Source organism: Typopeltis vanoorti, chromosome 13 (assembly GCF_054136105.1).
Source record: "Typopeltis vanoorti isolate ZY-2024b chromosome 13, IOZ_Tvanoo_1.0, whole genome shotgun sequence".
Lineage (NCBI taxonomy): Eukaryota > Metazoa > Arthropoda > Arachnida > Uropygi > Thelyphonidae > Typopeltis > Typopeltis vanoorti.
In genome coordinates, this window is record NC_143561.1 from 113,933,070 (window position 1) to 113,952,741 (window position 19,672).

Below are 19,672 nucleotides of genomic sequence, written 5' to 3' on the forward strand. Positions count from 1 at the left end.
CTGTTAAGAGTTATATTGCGACTGTAGTAAAACAATTTCTTAGAGTTGTGATAACCGACACCCTTTCTGATGAGAAATGATGGTTTAATTAAATAGTCCTTATGGGTGTACTAGATGGTGTGCTGATCCAGATCTTATTTTTCAGGCTTATAACTGATTCATCATTGGTGCTGTTCTACATTCAACATTTTATGTTCAACATTCTTGGCCATTCTAAACACATCACCTCTTCAAGAAATAGGCTCAAACTGAAGGAAGGCAGGAATTGCATCAAGCCACAGTTTCCTCCAGGCACTATTGATATATCATTCTGACACTTCTTCACAGGCTGCTGCAATGTTTGTTATTCTCTTAAGGATATTAATGGATTTCCAATAGTCTCTCACAGACAAAGAAACAGATGTTTGCACTGCCTCGACTATCTCTTTGAATGTTGGGTATAAATAGCAATCCTTGAAATCTGGAGTGACATCCTAGCCCGTAGACTGCAAAAGAATGACACAGTGTTGGGTGACAAATAAGCCACCTTGACAACTAAGGCATCAGTATGTAAATCTTCAAGGTTTATTGGAATACCTGGGCATTATCAATGACCAAAACCACTTTATGAGGCAAGTTATTTGTTCAGCACAAAATTTGTTCACTTTCAGACAAAAGTATGAAAGGTACTATTTGGTATGAGGTAATGATTGTCTGGGTCACCCATGCTATTTTATTAGAATGCAGACAGCAGGCAAGTGTGTCTTAACAATGCTCTTCATAATGTAGGTCTCTGCATGATATACCAATAGTGGTTTTAATTTGGATGTATCTGATGCATTGACACCCAGCAGCAATATAAGCCAGTCTTTTGCACCTTTAAAACAGGACTAGATTTCTCCTCACAGGCTCTGTATGTCCTACTAGGCATCTTTTTCCATTACAAACCTATCTCATCTACATTAAATACCAAATCAGGCTGGCCACCTTCATCAATTAAAATTTTAACATTGTGAAATTTTGTCCAATTTTTGAATTAGAAAAATCAACACCTGCTTGCTACAAATGATTATTTTCCACCAGCTTCTTCATTTATTTCATTAAATAAAGACTTTCCCTTGTCTATGATTACTACTCAAGTTACAGCAATATTGTTTTGTTATATCATCACTCCACAACACTAGTAAATTTTTCCATTACTTCATTCCCCAAATATAATGTTTTTGACACTTTTACATTAACAATTCTTGCATGTGAACATTTTATCTTCTCTGCATTGGTTACTATTGTTGATAATGCTTTAATGCTTTACACCCATCACAATGATGCTCACCTATTCAGTGTCTCAGATCACTTCCATTTGTTCCTCAATGATAAGTGATTTTTTTTTTTTTTAGCTGAGGAAGACAGCAAATTGGGTCTACATTTAGAGAAATTTTTAATTCATTGTTCAGATACTAATATTAGTAAAAACTCACTTTTTTTAGCATTCCTTACAACGCGGTTCATGGTGGAGCAAAACATAAACTGTTTTGTAATCACATTTTCTATACACAATGCCATAGAATATAAAACAAATGAAAATTGCCAACTTTGCTGACATGCTGCATTTATGCTTTTATTTTGTGTCTCTTGTTTTGTTGTTTATGTGTTTGTTTTTTGTATCAACGTTTTAGATATGTTGATTTCGAAATGTTCATTAAATTGAATCTTCATAAAGGAAAACGTAAAATGAGGCTTTCCTGTATACACCTGTATCTACCAATAATTGTTCTGACACTTTTAACAATTTGCAATTGATACTGGCAGGCAAACTCTAATATCGGGTATGTCCACCTTTGGCTTTGATCACCTCCTGCATCCTTTGACGGAGGCTTTCCACCAATGTGCAGCAGACATCAGGTGGAATTTGTCTTCATTACTTCTTCAAATTAGCACTGAGTTGGTAGATACACCTCATTATTGGTAGATACACCTGTATCTACCAATAATTGTTCTGACACTTTTAACAATTTGCAAACTCTAATATCGGGTGTGTCCACCTTTGGCTTTGATCACCTCCTGCATCCTTTGAGGGAGGCTTTCCACCAATGTGCAACAGACATCAGGTGGAATTTGTCTCCATTACTTCTTCAAATTAGTTCAGCAACAGATCGAGGACATGCTGCTCTGGACCTCAATCACCACTCCATCCCCAAGGTGTTCGGTGAGGTTGAGGTCAGGACTCTTCACATGCCAGGGCAGTTGTTGAACATCCATCTCTTCATACCATTCCATAACAGCTGCAGCTTTGTGGCATGAGACATTGACATCTTGATAGTAACACTGGTCTACTCCATAAAAGCTGCACAGTGTATGCAGCACCTCATTATCCAGAATATCATGGTACTGAGCTGCCTTCATGGAACCATGGATAATAACTAGCTGTCCCCTTCCAAACCAGCTGAATGCACCCCACACCATTACTCTTCCACCACCAAACTTTGTTGTGGATACAACACACCCTGGTAAAAAGGGTTCACCAGACTTTTAAAAGAGGTAAACCGTGAGTAGACATATCGGTACACAATAAATAACGGAAAAAACTCATGTAGAAAGATTATTTATTAGTATAATTTTCGCCTGTGTGTCACAGGCATCCTCAGTACATTAAGCTTAAAATTAAACACTAACTGACAATTCCAAAAAGCGCCACCTAAGTAGTAAGTTTTTTTGTTTTTTTTTTTAGAAAAGTTATTGACCTTTTTAGTTATCTTACACCAGCTACTTAGGTGGCGCTTTTTGGAATTGTCAGTTAGTGTTTAATTTTGAGCTTAATGTACTGAGGATGCCTGTGACACACAGGCGAAAATTATACTAATAAATAATCTTTCTACGTGAGTTTTTTCCGTTATTTATTGTGTACCGGTTCACCAGACTGCCTCTACACTAACACCCTGTCATCTGACTGGAAACAGGTTTCATTATTTCACTGCTTTGTCTATACTGACTGAGTTGTAGAGGCTCTATGTGAGCAATTAAAATTATAATGAATACTGAGGATTTAATTATAAACATCAATTTAGTTTTTTTCCTGAAAAACTTCAGTTTCCAAAAATCCCTGCATACTTGCACAGGGATTTATTTTTAACTTTAATTTTGAGGAAAACGTTTGAGTTATATTCAAGTAAATATGGTAAATTTGTGTTAGGAGAGGCTGCCGAGTGGGAGATATCAGATGTACCTCTGTCAAATGCTACTATTTCTCACCACATAGAAGACATGTCCTCTAACATCCAGAAACAAGCAGCTGAAAAATTTTATGACGGTAAAAAATTTTCACTTAAATTGGATGAGTCAATAGACAAGCCAAAAATGCTAACTACATATGATTTTTAGATGGAGATTCCGTTGTTGAACATTTCTTATCATGCACGGAATTACCTGTTACGTCAACTGGATCAGACATACAATTCTATGACAACCACATTGAAAGAAAATAAGTTATGTTGGGGAAATTGTATTTCACTGTGCACTGATAGTGCACCAGCAATGACTGGTTAAATTAAAGATTTTATTTCAAGATTAAAGCATAATTTTCCTAAGGTAGGGTCCACTCATTATTTTTTACATGGAGAAACTTTGGTGACTAATAAGATTCCTGAAGCCCTACAGAACATAAATGGGCTCAGTAGTTGTGATGGTTAACTACATTAAAACTAGATCAGTTAAGACTTAAGTTGACAGTTGAGGTGTTTGCTTTACTGAATACAATGTGGCCTAAGATTGTTGGCAGTAGTGAAACCTGGTTGTCAGAATCAGATATGGTAACTGGGACCAAGTGTAATGGCTATACGATTTTCAGGAATGACAGAAGAGACTTTGGAGAGTACCACTAATGGTATCAGACAGCTTCCGTCCAGATAGGGTAGAAATGCATGTTGCTACAGACCTGGTGGTTCAGTTGCAGAGGACAAAAGAATTGCATCACCAGTTTAGCCTTATGGATACTAAACAAGTTATCATTATGGGTGACTTTAATTATCCAAACATTGATTGGGTAGAAGAGAAATCTCATCATAAGAATGAAGAGGAATTTATTGAATTGTTTTCAGACAACTTTCTCAAGCAGCATGTCAAAGAAGGAACTTGTGGTCAAACAGTGTTGGATTTGTTCATAGTGTAAGAAGGGGCCCTCTGTTAAGAATAGGGCTATTTTACCACCAGTTGGTGACAATGATCATGCCATGCTTTCTTGGAATGCATCTAATTATATTTGATGTTCCCATTAGAACAGGTTGCATGCTAAACTACAAAGCTGGAAATTATGATCAACTTGAGAGAATACTTTCTTTGGTTCCATGCTTTGTTACTGAATGGGGAAAATGTCGACAATGCATGGGAATCTTTAAAAAAGTGTTTAAATGAAGTGGTATCTGAATGTATCCCTAGTGTTCAAAGATTAAGTAGGTTGGGAGTGAAATGGATGTGCAACCTTATTAAGCAAGAGATCCACCAGAAGAAGATGATGTGGAAAAAATATCATGCGAGGAGTTATAATTATTATTATTCGTGACACCTCCAAATAGTCCGAAGACTCATCGCAGGAGGACACCTATTGTACAACTCTCCATCTCCACCACTGCACTGAACCTGTACTACCAATCATCAACATCAGCACCATCTACTGGCCACTACTACCACCACAACTAGTATTTTTTTGTCTGTAAATTGCGTGTGTTCTGAAGGGCCGATTTGTCTGTATGTGGGATGAAAAACCCGAGTTTCCGGGAGAAAAAACCCTGCTACCGCTGTATGAGATCGGCTAACTCACCTTCGATTGAAAACATCCACATAACAATTCCTCCCGTCATGACGAGAATCGAACTTAGACCTTTTCCAATCGAAAGACGCAATGTACTGTCGTTCTTCTAATTGCGCTACAGAGGCAATTTTTAACAAAATTCCTCCTCCATTTGCTACTCTCATTTATAGTTATGAAATATATAAAGCTCAGGCCAGAAAAATAATAACTGTTGTGCAGAATGCTAAATTGGAGTATGAAAAGAAATTGGCTATTCACACTAAATTCAATTTTAAAAAAATATTGTTATGCCACAAGCAAAAGAAAGAATGAATGTGGAAGAATAACTTTATTGAATGCAGATGGTACTCTAGTGTCATAAGCTAATTATTAATGCTATGATATATCAAGCAGGTGTGTGGAACATAGTGCCACTGCTACATTGTATGAGGAGTTAGAGGTGATTGAAAATAAGGTTTAAGAGCTGTTTCATAACCTGGATAAGAATTTGTCAATATGGACAGGTGGAATATCAGCTTGTTTGCTAAAGAAATGTTCAGCTGAATTGGCTAGGCCTTTGACATGTTTGTATAACTTGAGCCTCAGCTCAAGAATGATGCCACCAGAATGGAAGGAATGTATGATAGTTCCATTGTACAAGGGTGATGCAAAAACTGATGTGTCTAAAAACTGAGGTGATGCAAAATACTAATTGCAGCCTTCCAGTAACTGTGGTGTGGTAGTGGAGATTTTACAGAAGTTGGGAAGAACTCTCATATAGTAATGGCTAGACAAACACGCTATACTCTGCAGGAAGCAAGATGGGTTTACTAAAGGAAAGTCGTGTTTTAGCAATTTGCTCATATTTTAAAACAATGTTACAGCCGAGTTGGATAAAGGGAATGGATACACTATGATAATGTTGAATTTTGCTATGGCATTTGATAAGACACCACACCAATAGCTGATGCATAAACTGGAGAATATGGGATTGGAATATAAACTCTCGACTTGGTTCAATGGATGGTTGACAGACAGATATCAAAAGGTGGTATACAGTGGGTGTGAATCTGCCAGAATTAAGGTAACCAGTGGTGTACCTTGAGGTTCTGACTAGACTGCTCAAAGTCATTTGCAAGGAAGCAGGAATTTGTCATGAAACACTGATCCTTCACAACAATAAGGAAGCCATTGTTGTTCAATCTGTATACATTAATGACATTAGGAAGGGTCTAACAGCAGATGTGCAATTCTTTGCCAATGACGTGAAGATAGGCATCTTCACATCAGGGATGCTACTGATATCTAGCAATTACAAAATATTTGGGCAAAAGAAAATGACTGCCGGTTTAATGTTAATAATGTGAAGTTATGCACTTTGACGTGATGAGATTTCCAGGGGTATATCATATTAGCAAGGTTAAGGTACAAGAAACTGATGAGGCTAGGGATCTTGGTGTAATGAGGTGGATAGGAATTTGAAGTTCAAAGGTCACATAGCAAAAGTTTCAAATACAACTCAGAAGATAATTGCAATGTTGAAGCAAACCTTGACATGTAAGGATAAGGAAGTCATTTTGCCTCTTTATAAGGCTTTGATAAGACCAGTCCTGGTTTATTGTGCAAAGATTTGGTTTCTGAGGTTACAAGGGGATAAAGAAGCTGTGGAAAGGGTGCAAAGAAGATTTACAAAGATTATATCAGGATTATGGGATTTAGATTATGAGGACAGATTGCAAGTATGTGGAACATGAGAAAGAGGAGTGATATAATTGAAGTCTATAAACTTTTAAATGGGAGTTATAGGATATTGTCTGATGAATTTTTTTCATTATATGGAAGGTGGGGAGAGAACACTGGGTATGGAAGTTAAGTTTGTTCACAGTCAGGAAAATGGTAAGAGAGAACAATTTTTCTCTCACAGAGCAGTGAGCATGTGAAATAGTTTGCCTTTAGGGATGGTGAGTGCATTTAGTGTGAATGAATTTAAAAGAAGATATGACAGTTGGTTTGGGTGATTTATAGCTCCCTTGATGATGACTCCCTGGATGTCTCAAATAATAATAATAAGACTAGACTTCTCAAAGTTATGTGCAAGGAAGCAAGAACTCGTCATGAAATGCTGATCCTTTACATATTCGCTGGTTATCCTAAGGCAAAGTACTCTCCAGATTTCATGAACTGAAAACATCTTTACATCAAATGACAAGCTGAATGGGTTGTTCTTAAAAAAAAAAAAAAAATTAAAATGTGGAAGACAAAAGTTGAAAACAATGATTTTTAACTTACAGCTGATACTGATCCTGAGATTACTTCCTGCTTGATTTTAGAACATCTCTTCATTTTGGAGGTTAAACTACAGCAATACTTTCCTTCCCTCACTGTGAATGAATATGATTGGGTCCATTGATCCCTTTGCTGTTACTACTGCAGGCACAAAACATCTATTATTAAAAGAAGTAGAAGTGTTGGCAGAACTTCAGGCTGATCAAACTTTTCAACTCAAGTTTAGGGAAACAACACTACTTCATTTCTGTAATTTAGCATAAAAAGAGTTCTCAGTATTATCAGGAGATGCCCTATCTACACTACTACATTTTTGACTGCCTACTTTGTGCGAGCAGGGATTTTCCACTTTGGCAACATTAAAACAAAGAAATGGAAGTGACTTCTTTCTCTTGATCAAGGAATTACAGGTGTGTGTGTCTGCAATTCGACCCCGCATTGAACAATTGTGCAAAAGTAAACAAGTCCATATTTCTTATTAAATTATAAAAATTATGTAATTATTAACTCATTAATTTTAACTGTTTAAAGATGTTGAAAGTTTATTTTTCACTTGGTTAGACTATAATAAATTTAGTTTTATCCTTTATCCAAGTGTGAGCAAACAAAGTTTGCATCTGAAAGTATCTTCAGGACTGGGGTAAGGTGGTATAACACCGGGCAACTCGTTGCATAGGTGAAGGGAAGGGCCAGACTAGTTTCGACCTTTATTGAAGTCTCTTAAGTGGGAGCCAGGCCCGAGTGGAGATACCAGGCAGAAGCATTAGCAAAGTCATCTTTACCTATAGGAGTTGCCAAACGGTGTGCCACTTTTTTATTAAATTACTCTGGATTCAGAGAAAGATGTTGAAAGTTTATTTTTCACTTGGTTAGACTATAATAAATTTAGTTTAATCCTTTATCCAAGTGTGAGCAAATAAAGTTTGCTCCTGAAAGTATCATCAGGACTGGGGTAAGGTGGTACAACACCAGAGTAATTTAATAAAAAGGCGGCACACCGTTTGGCAACTCTTATAGGTAGAGATGACCTTGCCAATGCTTCTGCCTGGGATCTCCACTTGGGCCTGGCTCCCACTGAAGAGACCTCAATAAAGGTCAAAACTAGTCTGGGTAGTGGCCCTTCCCTTAATGCATAACATCATACATATCTGCAAAGAGATGTGTTTTGCATTATGGGAGATACTGAGATAGGAGTGATGTTAGCTTGCTCCACTTCTGCAGCGAGTTTCCCGGTGTTGTACCACCTTACCCCAGTCCTGAAGATACTTTCAGGCGCAAACTTTTTTTGCTCACACTTGGATAAAGGATTAAACTAAATTTATTATTTAACTGTTTAAAGTTTGTATTACTTACAATTTACTTGTTCCTCTTGTATTAATAAATAATGCTGTTTTAATAAAAATACTTTTTGATAAAAATACACCCTTTAAGAAACACTGTTCTATTCTAATATTTAAGTGGAGGAATTTTTCAAGTCATTGGAGAAGTCACTTGATATAAAGAAAAAGGAAAGGGCATTGTTGTTCTTGATCTGAATAGTAGAGTATGAAATGAATATGAGCCATAAATGTTTTGGGTGGGAAATTTTGGAAAAAAATGGACAAAAGTAATAATATTGTAAGGATATGCTGGTTTCTGTTCAGGATATGAACTAGTCCTTATCATAAAAACTTGCAATACATAGATGCACACAAATTCACATGGGAAAATATGCAAAAAAAAAGAAAAAAAAAAACTTAAATAATTATATTATTGTTGATAGATGTCCTCTGTAGCTCAATTAGTATAGATAAACCCTTTGGTTTGGCTATACCTACTGAGCTGTTGGACATGTTTAAATCCTGTCTATGATGAGAGGAACCTTTTTCAGGTATTTTTAGTCGAATGATTGAGTTAGCTGATCTCATAGGAGATGCAGAGCTTTTTTTATCCCAGAAACTTGGGTTTTTCTTCTCCCAAAACATGCAAACTGGTCCCATGAACACATCCACAAACATAGGATACTAACTGTGAGATGGAAGAGATTAGAGCCTACCATCTTTCTACTGCACATTATGGATCTCAGGTAGAGATTCATAATATTCAACTTCCTGGATGGAGATGACACTTGACTAGGTAGGATTGATGATAGCAATATCTTCATGCTTATTTAGGAGACACAAGTGTATACAGAAGTTTTAAAATATGAAATGATCAATGTTTAGTTCTGAGTATGATTAAATATCATATTGAAAACAAAAATAAAGTTTTAAAAATAATAAAAGTTGAGCAGCTTCCACCAGCGATTGTAGACATAAATATATGAATATTGTTCAAGGAAAAATGAAAAGTTTGAAAACAAGAACCAAACCTTGGAGACTCATTTGCAGACTGAAGAAAACTTTGCTCAATTCAGCTAGAGAGATGTGGTGAAATTGCCCACAAGGATAAAAAAAAAATCAGGTGGATTTAGAAAGTTAAGGCAGTCGTGGAAAAGAAGAAATTGTGTCTAAATATCCTAGCAATTAAGTTAGATTGGGTTCTGATAGAATATAGAGAAAAATGTAAGAAAGCAAATCAGTGTGTAAAAGTAATTGCTAAACAAAAGTTATGGGAATATTTTCGTAAGAATGTAGAAGGTAAATTTCAGGAAGGTGGCAAAATATTCTCTAGGCATTTTTAAATTTGCTAACAAATGGAGGAAAGAGTATTGTAAAGAAGATGAGAAAGATGAAAAGAAAATTAAAGATAAAAATATTCTGGATGACTAGAGTAATTATTATTTGTCTAAATAGTTTTTCAACTATTTAGACAAATAGTTGAAAAATCATCTATTTATATATATATATATATATATACACACACTAGGGGGGGGGGGCTCTGTTCCCCTGGTGCCTACCCTCCAAGTTCCGGGCTGGTAAGCCGATTCTCCATTGTTTTGAAATGTCCAACAAATTGTTGTCTCATGAAGGCAAACACATTGTTGGTCATTAAACGTTTCAAATTTTGGCTTAATCGGCTTAACCCGGCTCAAAACAATGAAGAGACAAAAAACGTGACATAAAAATGTTCCAATTTCGGCTTATCTTTTTATATATATAGAGTGAATATATATAAAAATCTGAAAAAGTATATGAGAAAGCATGAAGAAGCAATGCTGTTTAAAATAAAATGCTACATTTATATGGTCCAATTGGGCCATTATATCAAGCAGTACAGTCTATATTTGAATTTGTTAGCCAGTAGTTATGAAGGAGGTACAGAAAGATGGTTTGATGTAAAATCATATGTCAAACAAAGGTGCATTGTGGATTATATTATAAAGCAAAGTGACATTAAGCCTGATATGAGAGGTATAGATATTAATCTGAAATGTTTATTCTATTCAGATGATGCTTATTTCTCTTGTTCCATAAAATTTATTTGGTTGACTTCCTACCATAGCAGCATGCAGTACAAGTCTGCAATATTCCTTAATTGAATTTGAATACCTGCTAAAATTTGGCACGTAAATCAGCAGTATAGAAACAGAAACTATGAAAATAAGCAGGGTTATTAAAAACACCAGCTATATATTGAATGGGAAACATTTTGGCTATTTAGACATGATTTTTAGTGAAAATGTCAAAGTAAATATGGAAATAACAGGATTAGCAAAGCTGCTATTGTAGGAAGTCAACCAAATAATTTTATGGAACAAGAAAATAAGTAAAAGTATACAAGGCACTGTTCAAATCATTTACGGATCTTAGAAATAAAACAATTGAATAATGACTGTATACTACAAATATGAAAATTCTGAGAAAAATTTGAGTAAATAGATGGCATCTATAGCAGAACTATATACAGTCAACCCTCGACTTATGTCCTTTCGAAGATACGTCTGTAATCCCATAAGGGAATAAATAACATTTTCAGCTATATATATAGAAGACCTGAACCAAACGTGCATACCCCTTAACACTGTGACTATAACCGCTAAGTCTCTTCAACATGTTGAAGAAGAAAGCAGAACCTGATTATGACTACGAATTCAACGCTTCTTTCGGTTGGTTCATGAGATTCAAACAGAGTTTTGTGCTGCATAATGTGAAAATGTATGGGAATCTGCAAGTGCTAAGAAGGCTGCCAAGGAGTTTGTGGAAAAATTGGATAAAATTATTACGGATGAAAATTATTTGCCACAGCAATTATTTAATATGGATGTGATGTCCTTGTTTAAAAAAATGCCCAAGTGGACATTCATCCACAAAAAGCTGAAATTTATACCTAGTTTCAAAGCTGTTAATGCCCGTATTACGATTCTGTTACTGGTAATGTGGCTGGATATAAACTGAAACTATTTGTGATTGGCACAGTGAGACTCCATGAATCTTCATAAACATTAGGAAGCATACTCCCAGTTCATTATCAGAGCAATAAGAAGTCGTGGATTACTCAAAAATTGTTTCAGAATGCCTTAATCAACTGTTATGCGAGTGAAATAAAAAGCTATTGTGTGAAAGAATTTGTAAAATTTAAAATTTTATTACTTCTGGATAAAGCTCCAGTCATTCGTCTTGTAAGTCTTATAGCAGTGATCTTCACCAAGTTCAAGGTCATGTTTCTCTCTCCAAACACTACTTCATTGATCGAACCGATGGATCAGGGAATTCTTGCAGTGTTTAAGGCTTATTATCTACGGACAACTTTCACAAGCCATTTCTGCCACTAAAGGAAATGACCAGACTCTCGTGCAACTCTGGAAAACATTCAATATTTATCATGCTATTAAAAGTATTGCTGTGGCTTGGGACAAAGTGACCTCTCAATGTATGAGTGGCTTATGGAAAAAGACTTAAAAAAGGTTTGTGCATGATTTTGGAAGTTTGTAATAATGGGCCTAGCAAACAATCTGAATCTCAGAGTGAATGATGACGACATAATTCAACTCATAGAAAGTTCCCCTGAAGAGTTGACTAATGAAGAATTGGTTGAACTGTTGCAGAAGAGGAAAAAACGAGAAAAGGAAGAGGGAAAAGAGAAAAAAGGAGAGGTAGTTGAACAATTCACAGTGATGGGTCTTGCAGAAATGTTCTCTGCAGTTACCGATGTTCTCAAAATGGTTGAGGACATGGACCTCAATGTTGAACGCTACTTATTAGTAGAAACGAAAGTACATGATGCGTTTGCTTGCTATGAACAAATTTATGATGAAAAGAAAAAGGGGAATAAGCAAAACACATTGGAATAGTGGCAGTAACACACAGTACAGTTTAATAATAAGGTTTAAAAATTAAAATGACAGTGTACTTATTACAGTTAAGTCTCTCACCCCTATAACCCTGTTGATTTAATGTATCGACTTACATCCGATTTGACTTACGTCCTGCCAGATGGAACGGAACCCAGACGTAAGTTGAGGGATAAATAAATAAATTCTGTGTGATGATACAGCAGTCCCCCCAAATTTTATCCGGGCTCTGGAACCGGCATAGGCTGATGAATCAGACCTATGGCTGGGTCAGTATTCCTGACTGTAATCCATGTGTGTCCTCGGGCCGGTTTGCCTGCTTGCGGAATAAAAAACACCAGATAAACTGGCAGAAAAAACCCTGTTGTCCACGCCCAGGGCCGGCTAACTTGACTATGGCTGAGGAAGATTCTTGAGCTGCTCACGTTCTTGACAGGAATCGAACCTAGGACACTCCTTTCCCAGGCATATGGAAGACTGTCCGCGTGGTTAACCTAGTGGCTAACCGTGTGGACAGTCGAGGGATGACTGTATATATATATATATATATATATGTATATATAAATGAGATATGCAGAGGGGAATGGCATTGTTGGTATTCAGTAGTATATAATCAGAGCTAATCTTTGTTGAGTCACTTAAACAGAACGGGACAGGAAAGATAAGCAAATCAGGTTTTTGATTGCAGGAGAAAGACCCAGAAAACCAAGATCTAGTTGGTGTGGTTTTCTTCTTTGTCTTTTTCCTGTCATTCTTAAGTTTCTTACAACAGTAAATTATAAAATTTGACAGTATTGGAGTTTTGACAGATAACAGAGTAATTTGGAGGAAATTTTGTTTATATGAAGTTAATAATAATGTGAACTTTTCATGTTGTTCTTTCATATTCTCCTGTACATTCTCTGAGGGTACATATTGATAATGATGATTATATTGGGCAGAACCCATCCTTTAAATTAGTATCCTGGGCCAGATGTGCATGTTTGTGTAAACAGAGATTCTGAAAAGTATTGAGATTCTGTTGTAAATAAACTTTCCCAAACTTTATATAGAATGTTTAGGCAGTATAGATCTGTGCTTCTATTGCTGTTATTAAATTTTTCAGCTTTTTTCGGTTTGTTCTTGAAGCTGAGCCTCAGTTTGCTGCAGATGAATCCTTAGGTCCAGGTCCAGTAGCATGGTTTGGCAACTTACCAACTTCACCTTTATTGACTCTAGGAATGGTAACACCAGAAAATTGGTTAGTTGAATCAGTGCGATCACCGTATGATTTGGATAACATTCACCTGGACAAGGTAGGTTTTTTATTCTATTAAAAAAAAAAAATTAATTTACTGAATTTGCAAATGTATCCATTTTAAATTTGAGTATTCTCTTGGTTATCTAGTAGCATGATTTGTCAGAAAACTTGGTATACTTTGGGGGTATCAAGAAACAACTATTTCACCATATTATTTGAAGAATTGATTTTCAATTATATAGTGAAATACTTGTGTTGCTAAGTAGTAATGCCAGTATTGTTTTTACTGATTATACTCCCTGTATCTCTGATGTTTCCTTTTCTAAATGAAATATAAAATATAAACATCCTATGGGTGTAAGAATGCATAGTTCTTTGCTAGCTTTTATTTGGTTGAAAAAATATATAAACAGAAGAGACTAAGATAATTATCCTTCCAGCCATGATCTTTCATAGTAAGCTGCACTTTAATTATTCACTTGCTGGCTTGTGAAACTTCCTTATGGATTACCCTAATGCTGTGCTTGTGAATTGGAGAAGGCCAGGTAAGATTTATGTAAGGATGCTTGAAAAGAGGTTGAGAAAGATTTTTGAAGAGAAATTTAGAGAAGATCAAGCTGGGTTCAGGCCAAACAGAGGTTGTCAAGATCAGATTTTCATGTTATGACATATAGTTGAGAAATCATGGGAGTATGACAAGGATCTATACTAGTTTTGAAGATATGGAAAAAGCATATGACAAGTTGCCTAGAGGAAAGCTTTTCAAAACACTACAGTTATAGGGGTTAATGGAGCATTATACAAAGCTGTCTATATTTAAGTTGTCAGTCAGCAGTTAGAATTAACTGGTAATTAGTTTACGGAATTAACAACGCATATAAAGTATATTAATTAAAGGTAACTTTAATGAATAACTTCTATATTTTGGCAACGTCACATTGCCATCTTCAGGAACATAAAGATATGGTATGTGCACTCAGGAACTAACACAAAGCAAATGAGGAAGAAAGCAAGAAACTAATATTGTTCCTAAAGTCCTAATGGTGCCCTCTTGCGGGCTAATTTGGTAGTCTTGGCAGTTGGGCTGAAGTTCTCATAATGAAAGTCTCCCAAATTTGGGGCAGTTTCATGCACCCAAATTTGTTGAGGTTAGGAACGTTTTTTAGAGCTGCTGAAGATTCTTTGAATAATCTTTCGTATTTAAACTTGCTGCGATGAATTATTTTTGTTTTCTTCCAACGAATTTTATGGTGGGTATCTAAGGCATGGTCTGCCAGCCCAGAGCGGCTGTACTGGTGAAACCGGATGTAGTCTTTGTGTTCTGAAATCCTGATATTTGTTGTTCTGCCTGTTTGGCCAAAGTAGGATAATTTGCAGCTGCAAGGGACCTGGTATACACCAGGTAGGTCTAAGGGAAGTGGTTGGTCTTTGGTAGAGCGGATAAGGGATGCCAACTTTTTATATGGTCTGTAACAGGAAGTAAGGTCATATTTTTTGTGGATATTGGTTATTTTCTCAGAGGTGCCCTGGATGTAGGGGATGGTGAGAGACTTGGTGTAATCTTTATTGTGGAGGGGGGTTGTGGTTTACAGGTTTTAGTATTTTTTGGGGGTTATAGCCATTGGCTAAGAAAGTGTTGAGGATGTGGTTTAGTTCAATAGTCAGGGCCTTGTCATCTGAGCAGATTAATTTTGCCCTGTTATATAGTGTTTTTATAACCCCATATTGTTGTGAGGGGGGGGGGGATTGCTGGTGAATGTATCTGCCAGTGTGGGTGGGTTTTCTGTAAACAGAGAAAACCAAAGATCCATCAAGCTGGCGGGTGATTAAAGTGTCTAGGAAGGGGAGGGTGTTGTTTTCCTCTTTTTCTAAGGTGAACTGGACTCTGGGGTGTTGGTTGTTTAAGTGTGCTAGGAAGGAGTGGAGTGTGTCTGAGCCACATGGCTCAGACACACTCCAATAAAATTCGTTGGAAGAAAACAAAAAAAATTCATCGCAGCAAGTTTAAATACGAAAGATTATTCAGAGAATCTTCAGCAGCTCTAAAAAATTCCTAACCTCAACAAATTTGGGTGCATGAAACTTCCCCAAATTTGGGAGACTTTCATTATGAGAACTTCAGCCCAACTGCCAAGACTACCAAATTAGCCCGCAAGAGGGCACCATTAGGACTTTAGGAAGAATATTAGTTTCTTGCTTTCTTCCTCATTTGCTTAGTGTTAGTTGCCAAATGATGTGCCAAAAAAGGGTGGCACATCATTTGGCAACTCCTATAGGTAGAGATAACCTGCGAATGCTTCTGCCTGGTATCTCAGCTTGGACCTGGCTCCCACTGAAGAGACCTCAATAAAGGTCGAAACTAGTCTGGGTAGTGGCCCTTCCCTTAATGCATAACATTAGACATATCCGCAAGGAGATGTGTTTTGCATTATAGGAGATACTGAGACAGGATTGTTGGTAGCTTGCTCCACCTTTGCAACGAGTTGCCCTGGTGTTGTATCACCTTACCCCAGTCCTGAAGATACTTTCAGGCACAAACTTTGTTGGCTCACACTTGGATAAAGGATTAAACTAAATTTATTATAAAACACCAAACTAGCAGCATAAAAGACTGTTCAAACCCAGTTTTAAGTTATGGATCTGAGAGTTGGATTAGAAATAAAGCACTTGATCAAATACTAGAGACCACAGATGTGAAAGTTCTGAGAAAAATTAGGATAGTGAACTGATGGCAGAATCATATTAAATTTAAAATGAAGACATTAGTTAGGAATTTGCATTGTTTTCCTTCAAGAATTCATGAGCAGGTCTAATCTAAGGTTCTATGCCCACTTAAATAGAATGGGAGAAAAAGGTCAGCAAAGCAGGTGTTTGATGGCTGGAAACATCCAGAAAATGACCAAGCTCTAAGTGGATTGATTCATTCAGAAGTGCCTTAGAACGTCTTGAACATAATGTCAAATATGAAAATATTTGAGTGCTGACATAGTAAGACTAATTTGGAGGAAAATTGTTGATAGGACATCAATAATAATGTAAACTTAATCATATAGTGCTGTCATAGTAACCTGAACATCCCTTGAGTCTATCAGGAAATAGATGATGATACCTGGATTGAACTAGTATTTCATTAAAAATGTATAAATTGCAGAATCAGTAAATCTACAAAGAAATATGAAATAGTAAGAATGTAAGAAAACAAAATGAGATGACAAAATATGAAAAGAGTAAGAACATCGAAAACTTATATACATAACCAGCCATCATCATGATGATGTAAATTAAAGATATCAAGAAATTATATACTTGGTTTAATCCTTTATCCAAGTGTAAGCAAACAAGTTTGCACCTGAACTATTTTCAGGACTGGGGCAACTCGTATATAGAAACTTATGACTTCATATCCCTCTCAACATACACATTACTGTAATTATTATTATTATTATTACGGGCGACTCCAGGGAGTCCTTAGACATCGAGGGAGGCCCTAAACATCATGTCCGCACAACTATATGACATTCTCACAGTATCTATCATACCTTGCCTTGAACTCACTCACCATCATAGCACCCACAACAGACTCTGGCAGCTTATTCCACTCATTTACCACTCTAAAAGTAAAGACCCCAGCTCTAACACCCTTGCTAACCACACTCTTGCCCAGCTTCCATGTGTCCCCTAGTTCTCCCACCACCAGTCCTGATCTCAAAAATATCCTCTGAATTAATCCTATAGAAACCCTTGAGCAATTTGAATGTCTCAATCATATCTCCCCTTTTCCACCTATCAACTAATTTCTACAACCCACAAATCTTCAACCTGTTCTCATAAGGTTCATTCCATAGACTTGCTGTCATCTTGGTCACTCGCCTCTGGATCCTCTCCATCTTCTCCCCATCAAGAAGAAACCTAGGTGACCAAATATGTGCACAGTAGTCGAGATGAGGGCTTATCAAGGCTCGGTACAGAGGTACAATAACTTGCTTGTCTCTGCTCATCAAAGTATTAGGGAATAGTCAAAGGAAATAGTAATGCTATTACTATTTCCTATACATCAGAAAACATAGCCAGAAGTTTACAGAAATATAATCTCTGCATTGCCTTCAAACCTCATATGATGCTGGCTGCTCTTCTATACTCTCCTGAGGGTTAACTCATTCCTTTGTTCCAGGTGTGTACAAGGTTCCTTGCAACTTATCATATTATTGACAAACCGTAAGATCTCCCAACATCTCTCTTAAAGAACACAAATATATCTGCTGCCACAACTATAGTCAGTCAGGCCTTTGGACACCTTGCGCAGAATCAAATGGAAAAAGAAACTATTATGCTTCACTGCAGAAAATACAAACTTGGAAGCTTTTTTTTTTAATCAATAGATTAAAAAAAGAATCTTAATAAAAAATTGGTATGTGAAAGAGTAATTCTTACACCTCCCATCCATCGGTCAAGGCCGAGAAGTACCCGTTGAAGGAAACTCTCTTAGGACTTCAGGCTTTTAGGTTTTGACGTGTGTGTGTGTGTGTGTGTGTGTGTGTGTGTGTGTGTGTGTGTGTGTGTGTGTGTGTGTGTGTGTTATTACTTTGTATCTTAGAACATTTTAATGCAAAAGTGGGAAAGAATATGGGAGTTAGGCCTGAGTGTGACATGATTGGTCTGGGTGAATCTAACACCCATTGTAAAAAAACCATTGGAATTTGCCCATACTAAACAGATTAGTTATTACCAATACCTGCTTCCAGAAACACCCACAATGGACCTATACTTGGACATCTAACATTAACAGGTCAAGGCACCTAATTGATTACATCCTGGCTTTCTAACCGTAGAAGACAAGCATCTCTGATGTGCATACTTGTCCTGGAGCAGACTGTGGTACAGACCGGGTAAGAGAAAGTAAGACTATGATTTTGAAAGCTTCCAAGTCAGATATGCCCCACTAGACTGGATATCAGAGTAATTCCTACTGGGTTCACTGAAGAAACATCAACTCGTTGGATGGTTTTTTTTGGAGACTCCTGAAAGCATTTATGACTAAAAATGCTTTGGGAAGGAGTCAAGATTATAATGCAGGATACAGCCAAGAAGTAACTTGGCCCAATAAGAAGACCAAGAGACCCGTGGGTATCAGATCCAACATGGGATCTAATCAAAAAAAAAGGCAGTTGGAGAAACAAAGAAACACAGAGACTGAAGAATATAAGATATTGCATAGAGAAGTCAGAAGAGGCATCAGGCAGAACAAAAAAAAGTTTCAGACCAATATATGTAAAGAGAGTGAGAGAGTTCCAGATGAGGAGGCACAATTGTAAAAGAATGTATTGTTTAGTTTGCGACCTAAAGCACAAGTTTAAGACCAAATTGAATGTCATCAAAGACAGCAATGGAGCAGTACTAACAGAAGAAATGGAAATCAAAAACAAACGGAAAGAATACTGTGAAGAACATTACAACAAAGAGAATAAAGAAAATTTGTAGGAGCCTTTTCACCGGGAAAATTTCAATTTGGAACCTCATACGCCTAGGCATGAGGTTGAAAGAGCAGTTAAACTGCTTATTAGAAATAAGACCCTGGGTGCAGATGGAATCCCAGCAGAGTTAATTAAAGCTACAGTGGATGGAGGGATAAGAGTGTTTCATAGATTGATTACAAGGATATGGGAGACAGGATCATGGCCTAGAGACTGGAAGAAGTTGGTTTTCTTACTATTGTATAAAAAGGTAAATATGAAGAATTGCCAGAACTATAGAACTATTAGTTTAATCTCTCATGCAAGCAAGATTATATTAAAGATCATTCTAAATAGGATTGAGGCCAAAGTCGAAGCATAGATGCCTGCGGGAAGCAAGTTTTAGGAAAGATAAGGGTAACTTTGCCTTTTAGATCAGATTCTTTCCCTTAGGCAGATCATAGAAAAGTATAAAAAAATTTAGACTTGCTATGGTAATGGGTTTTCCTCAACACAATATCAGGTTGATAGCTAACTTGTACAGTAAGCAAGAAGCCACTGTAAGAACAGATGTTGGATTAACTGATTAGTTTCAGGTTGGAAAGAGTTAGGCAAAGATACCTACTTTCTCCTCAGTTGTTTAGTATCTATGCTGAGGACATCATACATGTAGGATTGAGTGAGCTCTTGAATTTGTAAGGAAGAGCTAGGACAAACTCTTG

General features: G+C 36.7%; 1 protein-coding gene across 4 annotated transcripts in view; it reads left to right on the forward strand.

Moving 5' to 3' along the window:
- Positions 1-19,672, forward strand: part of Uggt (UDP-glucose-glycoprotein glucosyltransferase) — an 835,069-nt gene that overhangs the window by 481,856 nt on the left and 333,541 nt on the right. For all 4 annotated transcript variants that reach the window (XM_090403047.1, XM_090403050.1, XM_090403049.1 and 1 more), the window contains exon 27: positions 13,366-13,555. In XM_090403047.1, the coding sequence (XP_090259173.1) occupies positions 13,366-13,555 (190 nt within the window). The remainder of the gene's footprint in view (positions 1-13,365; positions 13,556-19,672) is intronic.